General features: G+C 36.8%; 1 protein-coding gene across 1 annotated transcript in view; it reads right to left on the bottom strand.

The window, feature by feature from the left end:
* FAM120B (family with sequence similarity 120B) overlaps positions 1-9,318 on the bottom strand; it is a 113,181-nt gene that overhangs the window by 66,150 nt on the left and 37,713 nt on the right. Inside the window, exons 6-8 of the mRNA XM_009891482.1 lie at positions 6,806-7,012; positions 2,753-2,861; positions 1,363-1,476 (exon numbers count right to left, since the gene is read on the bottom strand). Of these exons, the coding sequence (XP_009889784.1) occupies positions 1,363-1,476; positions 2,753-2,861; positions 6,806-7,012 (430 nt within the window). The remainder of the gene's footprint in view (positions 1-1,362; positions 1,477-2,752; positions 2,862-6,805; positions 7,013-9,318) is intronic.

Raw genomic sequence — 9,318 nt, 5'->3', positions numbered from 1 at the left:
ATAATGAAGCAACCCAAATACGTGTCTTACTATTAGCAAAATTAGGAAAAAGAAACTTTGTCAAAATGAGTCATCCTGGCAGATCAGTCTAAAAGGAGGTCTAAAACATTGCAGGGCTCTTTGATAAGGACGGATATATTTTCCCAATAAATCTATTTTACTTATAACAGAGACAATTTAACTGCACTTATGGGATCATGTTTTAAGAGCGCCCTGAGGGTAGTAAATAGGGCTCGTGTAGAAGAAACCAAGAGGTTTTAATAATGCTACTGAAACACATTTATAACACAGTTCAGCACAGTTACTGAGGAACATACTTTGTGGAATACATCTAGTCGTAAGATCTCTGGAGTTGGTCAGAGATGACCTGACCCCTGAATAGCAGGTTTCTAGAGATGGTCACAGTAACAATGACCAGATTTAGCTCTGCTCACAGTCAGTATACACACTCTATATTTTAGCTTTACATTTTGCATACACAATCAAAGAATCTTATCTGTGAATCAAATGAAAGTATTTCACTCCCAAGCATAGAACAGTGGCAGCTGAAACACATTAAAGACTTTCTTGTATTTATTTATTATTTATCCTCCCTAATCACATCATCAATCTTTTCTGAAAACCTCACCTGGAAACACAGAAATTTAGGCTCTGGAGACTGAATAAAGTAACTGATCTTTCTTAGACACTTCTCTTGCTTTTCCTTATTTTCTTTAATCTATGTGAATATGCTTTAGCTCATAATAACGAGGAGGTAAAACTGAATTATGTTAGCTCAACAGTGATAGCCACAGTGATGCTTCATTGAAATGTCTGTTCTGTTCAAGAAGTGAGACTGGTGAATTACTTAAAGACTAATGACAAGACAAGATAGAACTTGCATTTGTATTACTTAGGCAATGATCTGGCAGCTGAGAACCTGATCTAGAAAACCACTTAAGAATATCTTTAACTTTATTCATATGCTTAAGTGTTTTGTTGAATTATGAACTAAGATGTGCAACTGAAGACTTCAGACAGACATTTTTGTGCAGCTGTGCCAATTTGTTTTAGAACTATTAAAATTTTAAACATACTTCAGCTCAGACCAAGCATGGAAAGTTGAAATATCACATGAAAGCCTTTTTCCAGAACACTGTGGGTAAAAGATGACTCCAGATTACAATGCTACACTGTACCTCACCTTGCAGAGTTGGATTTTGCTAACGGTAGTACACAACCAGAACTGACACAAGTTTTGTTACTGACTGCTGTGGCTACAGGGTAACTGCCTACATAAAACACAAGCTGCATATAGACATGGAGCTGTTATACTGTTGATAGAGACAATTCCAAATACACACATGTGCACACATTTTTTACCTTGTGGTTGAGGATTTCTCCATAGGAACCCCCTCATCTGGTTATGATATGGAGGAACAAAAGAACTTCTGTGTGATTGTTGGAACCTGGGATTAAATTCTCTTTGTTGCATTCCTGAAAAATAGTATTTACTAAGCAACTCTGACTGTATATAAGATTAAGTGAAGAAAAAGAGAGACAGCATACTCTTTTTTGGGAAACTACATTTCTTAGTTTTGTGCCAAACTACTTATGCACAATTACAATTCTTCCAAACTAAAGTCAGCCTAATAAACATGGTTCTTGTCCTCATTTCCATCTATGCACATCATGATTACAAGCTGTTAACAGGACTCTTTAGAAAGCAGATCAAAATTTTATGATACAGATTTGGAGACTGCCGTCATTAAAACAAAACAGAAATCTCTGTCCAGATTGGAATCACAAATCATAATTAAAATGGTTAAGTACAGCTTTCAAGCAATAGCAGATGCTAACAAGGTCTGGTACCATAAATCACCAACAGATACCCTTAGTTTTGAATGTCCAGCACCAATATGGTGTAGTAACAAATCAGAAATATTGCTGTCACATAATGCAAAGTACTGAACTAGCAGAAAATAATTTTGTCTGTTGTAATTTGCTCAAGGAATTTTGAAGGGGTAATTTTTATCCTTACAGACATTATAACTGATCAAGTATTAAGCAGGTAATAAACATAATACCAGCATAAACACTGAGATTCAGTGTGAATTATTTCAAAGCCTCAAAAGCCTCAACATTCAGGCTGATCTGTGAATGGTGCTGAAAACCTTTTAGATTTTTTTTTTCCCCTCAAAAGTCAGGTGGATCAGGCGGGGAAAACCAATGTCTTTAGTAAACAGAGCCATAAAGTTGGGGAAAAAAAGCGCAAGGTCTTAGGCAAAAAGAAGCCGTTCTCCAGGCTGCCCGAAACCTTTCTTGTATTTTGAACTACATCTGTCAGTCCAATAAGGAGTATTCTCTCTTCAATGCCTCACTCAGGCCTTCAACTATCAAAGTTAAAACAGCTCCCCCAAGGGAAAGGAAAAAAAAACCCTCTGAGTCATCTAATCCCTCCTATAAAAATAACTTTAGTCACTGAGTAAATAGCAGTGATGTTTCTGTCAGTGAACGTATTTTATTTACTGCGTACATCTCACTAACTACGTAGCTAGACGGAAATATTATTTTAGCTGAACTTAGGTAATCAAATTCACATGAATTCCTAAAACCAAGAAATATTTTCTTAGATCTCTCCTTTGGTTTCTTGGCGAAAGACCTCATGATTTACTTAGCTTGATGGGCTGCCTATATAAATGCTGCTGCTGTTGGAGGATAATAGAGCTTATCGATAAACTGACTTCATTGAGAAAATTAACACAATGCCAACCTGTGATATATCCATTCCCTCTTGGTCTGCTCTGTATTGTTCTCTTCTCCACCATGCAAGCCTTGCAAATGAAAGACTTCAGATTGCGGAAGGGTGCATACAAAGACTCCTGCAGACAATAGGGTTAAAAATCAATGACTGTTCTGCTTTTCTCTCTTCAGGTGTAGCACAAATCAACCACATACAAAACAATGTAAAAAATTTCTTAGCCCACACTCATACATATATGAAGGTGGTAGATCTGGTTCACATTTTTTCAGGAAACAAGGTTCAATCATTTCATATTAAAAGTGGATCCTTGGAAGGACTGTAGTAAGGGCGCAGAAGGAATGTTTTCCCCTTTTCCAGTCAAGTTTCTTCTTCTTCTCTGCTGACATCTGTAAATCACTTGCTTTTCCTATTCCATTACCTTGCACCTGTAGATATACTTAACTAGATGTCTACCAGCAATACCTCAGGCAGAGATGGTTAAAGCCTCCACATGAGGACTGATGAACTCACAGAAAACACACCAGTGAAAATCAAAGTATCTTAACCTCACACATTAGTAACAAAATTTAACACAATAGTAATACATCATCCCCCACTGCTGACAGAGAAAATATAGCCAAGTCTAAAGAGAAATGGGGAATTAAATAAAAATGTTTACCTTGTGGTGTGATGAAAAGTTCTACTGTCAAAAGGACAAGATGAAGCTATTTTAAGGTGCAATATTAAGAGATGTGATATATCCTTAACTTTCACAAATTAAAGTGAGCTTTGAAGAAGTGTCAGTTCTTAGAATCTTTTTCTTTTTTATTGATTTGTGCTGGGTATGTGGGCAGTAGTACAGATTAAAAAGAATTACAAAAAGACAGATTTTAGAGCAATAGCATCATTTGTGATTTTCATAAAACTGAACTGATTTCTACAGTGTCTTTTTGTAACCACCAAGGCACAGGGGGAGCTGGAAGGAGGGGAGAAGATTACAGGATAAGGTGAAAAGCCAATAGGAGGCAAGATTGAAGCAACTAGAGAGGTTTTGTAAATTAGAGGTAGAATCTGAATCCCTGAACCCTCCTGCGAAGTTTCCTAGCACATTTTTTGAGTTAAGAAAACTCTTTATAGAGCCTTAAGCAAAAATCAGATTTTTTTTCCCCCACACAAACGGAGTCTGTGAAGAACACACACTAACGGGAAAAACCTTTCATTGTATTCTTGGGAGAATAAATTCAGAATGTGTTCATGAAGGTTGGATGAAAGGCATGATCAGAAAAGGACAAAACATATCACTTATGCTGACCTCATTAGGTAATTTGGTTTTAATAAAAAAAAATTGATCATGAACATTCTCATTAGTGAGAAGCACAATAAAAAGGCTAATAAAGTGATAATATCATTGCCTCATTGCTTTATGAGACTATTATATCCAATTTTCTGTGTGGATAAACAAACTAATATGATTACTGTTATGAAAAACAGACAACTAGCATAATATGAACTTAGAATATTTTTTTAAAAAGCAAGATGGCTCTATTTTTGATTCTTATCAGAAGATTTCCATTTTTTATCTTTAACAGCTGCAAGGCTACAAAGAGCTGAGCTACACAAAAACTTGCCCAAAAATATATCAACTACATCTAATTGATACATTTTCTTCTTCTTTTGGTACAAGAATCTGCGGGAAGCAAACCCTAAAATGTTCAAAATTTCTGGTATACATGTAAATATTTAACCAAGATTGTATTTCTACTGTAATTTTCATAAAGCTATTAATTGTATTTAAGTCCATCATAATCAAAACAATGCTGATTCTGAGATCTCCTGAACTCCCTGAAGTAATGTAACTGTCCAGATCATAGAGAAGGGACCTTAGGAGTTAGGAGACAAGCGTCGAACACCAAAAGGAGTAATTTTTTCCTATTACTTACCTTTTCTATAACAAAACATCCCATCTAGAATAACTTTTTTCTGAATACAATGCTGTCACTATTATCAGATTAGATTTGTGGTGCTCAAGGGTAGATTGTTAACAAACAAGTGCTGAAAGATCTTGGCTTCCAGCGGTACATTAAGCTCTGCCAGGAACTAAGTACCAGTTTTATTTATTGAGGTTGAACTTACAATAATAGGAAAAACAATCACATATGCTTGTTGCCTTGCCAGTGTCCTCAGCTAAACTGGCATCTCTTGGCAATTCTCCCAAAAACAGATTCTTGCCTCAAACTGATAAGCCAGAAAGTTATTTAATTACTCTGGGAGCTCTCTCTGCCACATATGTACCATAAAACTGTACCTAAAAGAGAAAAATATATTCGAACAACTCTAAAAATTCACAGGGCTAGACTATTTTTCCCCACAACAGAACAGTTCATCTGGGGTTTGGTTAAACTAGAGCATCAGGCTTTTAAAAACCCTAAACTAGATATTTTAGTTGATCAAGCAAATTTCCAACTCTGTTCTAGGGATCTAAGCATCTTCCTTCATCTTCTTTTTAAGACAGGTTAAAATATAACTTGAACTTGACCACAGTAAGATTTTCAAATGTTAGCTAAAACATACTACCTAACACATTTAAAAATACCTCTCAGACAATATAAATTTTGTATAGATTACATATTGTAGAAGTTATTCACTAACCTGAATTCTACCCAAATGGAAAAGAAGTATCGGTTTCACATAGATTTGTATAGTTTTATTTTGTTCCATTTATTCTTTTGACCCTCTATTGTTCTCCAAAAGCCCTACATGAAAAACTGGATGAACCAACAGCCCAATCCATAATCTACTGAAATCAACAGAGCAATTAATGGGAACCACAGGATTTGGATAGAGACTATAGTCCTAATCATATGATTAATTCCATATGGAAAAGATTACCATCCTCCTCCATGCTGAAAACATATACATTCCAGCCACCCACAAGCGTTCCACTCATCACTCCAGATCAGGATGGTATGTAATTGGACACAAAATTAGAAAAGAAAACGAATTATACAACCACTAATACTGAATGAATGAGATTAAAATAATTCAAAACCGAAAACTTTTTTTTCTCTGTAATCACCTCTATTTATTTTAACTTTAAGTGATATATGCTACAGCAGGTAAAAACATTTCAAAGGTAAAATTTTCGAAAGTAACTAAACGATACAAGACTTTCAGCTCCACGTTGAAAAGACAGGCATTAATTGAAGATCTGAAGAGCTGTCTCCACAGATGAGTACAGCCCTACCCAAGCATCTCTCCACATATTCTGTGCTAGTGGGGCACAAGCCAGGTCTGGTCTGAGGCTTCACTGGTGCGTTAGTACAGCCTTGCACCCAGTCTAGCAGACCCTGCCTCTGAGCCTGGACACGATGCCACCCTAATGCGCCAGATATTGCCCATACCCAGCAAGACTTTGCTGATAGCTCCCTGCCATTAACCGGGCATATATGTTTTAAGTCATACTGTTTTTTTGGTGACACAGCATGCAAATTGTACAAATCCCCACCTTCTGAACAGCGGGACTGAGAGCTAAATAAGTACTTAAAGGCATAGGAAGGTACTGGGTGAGATTCTAAAAAAATGACTAGATACGTGCCTTCCTCTTATTTCCAGTTCCGCTTTGAATTCATCAGACCTTCATCTCCAACTTTAGGTTCCTTAATACCTTTAAAACTATCACTCTTAAACACTTTAAAAATTATACCCAGTATGCTTATTTAAAAACATTATTCATATTTCGCCTAAAATCTTACAGGAAAAAGATCTCATTAATATCTTAGTACTAGAAAACCATTACAGGCATTTTCATTTTTTGAAAATGACAACCATTTTGACACTTCCTTACATTATTTTCTGCATAGTGGAAACAAAAATAAAAGTAAAATTATAGCTTCCTTCATAGTCTCGGTATTTCTACCTTCTTAGGTTTTTCTGGTGGAGAGGATGAAAAAGTAATAAGGAAGAGAGGAAAAATACAAAGAAAGGGGACCAGTGTAAACATTAATATTAAAAACAACCGAACAAACGTGGCCAGCTACAATTCACAAAGAATACAGGACTGTCTAAGAGGACGTGATTACTCACATTGCCTTCCAAAAGCTCTTCCAAAGAGCAACCTCGGTGTGACTGCTGGTATTTTTCTTGAAAAAGTTTCCCATCAAACACTTCCCAAGGCATCAAATCATCCATTCTGAATGGAAAGCCACAGGCACTATTTGCCAGGAGCAAAGTCGTAAGGCCACGAATAAACACAGCACCAAGATGTACAGCTCTGGAGTCCACTTGCGCAAGCTGTTAACATTAAAAAAAAAAAAAAAGAAAAAAAAAAGTAGGCCTCACAAATCAGGGAATATAAGCCACCTTTCCATCACATATAAACATGCAAACAACAGAGCAAAATGACAAGCAGTCCCAAAGTTGTGACAATGATGGTCCTCTATTGCATAGTAGAATTCATCAAAGGATTCCATGTCTATCTTTATTCAATAAAGTGAAATAAGTGAATAAGTGAAGTTTGTTTAAACAAATACAGCATCTCACTCAAGTTTTTAAGACAGATAAACTCAAAATGAAAACATGAAGACAAAACAAATAGCTATTCTCCATAGTATTTCTCAAATATTAGCAGTTCCCCAGAAACAAATTTTAGTGGAATGCAAAACATGAACTGGGAGTATAAAATGATGCGTACAGTGATCCATTGACCTTCCACAGTTTGGTCAACTAGGAAATGTTACAGCACTTAGAGATCACTTGAATTGTAAGATTTGACAAAACAAAGTGTGTTGTGCCCAGACTTATTTTAAACACTCTGAAATTTCCTCTGACTGTAGTCTGAAAGTCAAATTATTTCGCTTCAACATGTACGTCTCCAGAAGAAATACTGGAATGGTATGACAACATCCAGAAAATGCAAAATGAGAAACTCAATAAGACAATTGAAACTCACGGCCAAAATAAACTTGATGGGTGAATTTAACATCCTGCTGTGGCAGAGCATAGCAAACTATAAAAGCTTTGAATCCAACATGGGGAAAACTGTGATTTAAAGTATTGTGTAAACAGTACAAAGCTCCTCAGTAGGGAATGCCTCTTCCACAGTCAGCACCGAAGCCGCCTGTCAGGATGAGGAGGGATTCATAACAAAGCAGACATCAGTACTGTAATCTGTGGCAGCTGTTGTACCCTTACAGTACAGTTTTCCTTACAGTCTAAGTTATACCAGGAACGGAATTGCATCTGAAATAGTCCAGAACAGAAAGGACAAAAATGTGGCTCAAATTTGATTTAGCCCTAGCTCCCGGAGAGCTGTAAATTGTTTGTTTGAAATGCAATGGAAAGGGTCAGCCCATTATCACTAACCATAATAACATGTTACATCTTTAAAGATTCCCAAAGACTTAAAGGTATGAACATACAGCATCAGTCCCCTATTAAAAAAAATGACAAGTAATAGCAGACAACATGAAATTTTGTACTAATGGATCAGAATTTTTACCTCGCTAAGGTCCACATAACAAAATCAGGAAACCTTTGCTAGCAACACAGAGCTACAAAACCTCTTCCAAAAAAGATAAACACAATAAATCATTTGGAGAATACAGCTAGAACCTAGTCAAGGACTTAGGTTTTCTGTATTATGCAATGAGCTGAAGTCTGTTGTATAATCTGACTACATGAAACTGGCTTCTGCGATAGGGTTCAGAGGCAAAGGGCAGTAGGGTTCTGTTAAGCTGACTTGAAGATATGAGGTATACTTCCACTGACTGTTTTTTCTACTGTGTAAAATCAAAAGAGGACCTCGAGATGATGACGCAGGCAAAAGATATGAGGCAAAGTGGTCCAGAGCCCTCTTGGGAGATCTGCTGCCTCTAGTGATTCCTGGAAAGGCATCAAGCTGGCCACCAGGGCACTGACCCACTGACACTCAGTACTTTAAATTCACCCAATCCAGACAACTGAAGACAATCACTGACATCCTGACAAATGCGGGCAACACAAGTTAATTTGAGCAGTCATTTAGAAAATGAAAGACCTATCCTTTTCTGACTGTGACACTCATACTTGAGTAAGGGAGACCTTCTTCTCCCCTCCCTTTAAAATAAAAGTATTTCCAGTATGGGATCAGGCTATTGAGTTTCAGGAAGTTATTGTCTCCAGATGTAAGCTATCATTTTGCCAGCTGCGACGCGTAACTACATGCACACTCATAACTCTCTTGCTCTGGCAAGTAAAGCAGGTTTTTGCAAACCACTTAACAACGCTGAAAGGTACTTGAAAGAAGAATGTGGTTTAAGTGAAGCAGCATTATTTGTACTAAAGTAGAGTGTAATAGCGCACACAGCCAGTTATCATGTTTCTTATATTGCACTAACTAGATTGTTTCTGATCACCTGATCAAATCTCAAGACCTGCTAAGGAAATGAGTCCACAACATCAAAAGCTTTAAAATGGAATCTGCTTGGTTTGTGATCGCAAAGGAAGTATTTTTGAGCAGAAGTACAAAGAGTAAGAACTGCTGGGCATCTTCAGAACTCCCCCCCCCCCTTTTTTTTTTTTTTGGTAAACTAATCCAGCTAGGGAATTCTTTCAGAATT

The sequence above is a fragment of the Charadrius vociferus genome, unplaced genomic scaffold (assembly GCF_000708025.1).
Source record: "Charadrius vociferus isolate BGI_N301 unplaced genomic scaffold, ASM70802v2 scaffold68, whole genome shotgun sequence".
In the NCBI taxonomy this organism is placed as follows: domain Eukaryota; kingdom Metazoa; phylum Chordata; class Aves; order Charadriiformes; family Charadriidae; genus Charadrius; species Charadrius vociferus.
Note: the sequence above shows the minus strand (reverse complement) of the source record. Positions and strands in the feature narration are given on the sequence as shown.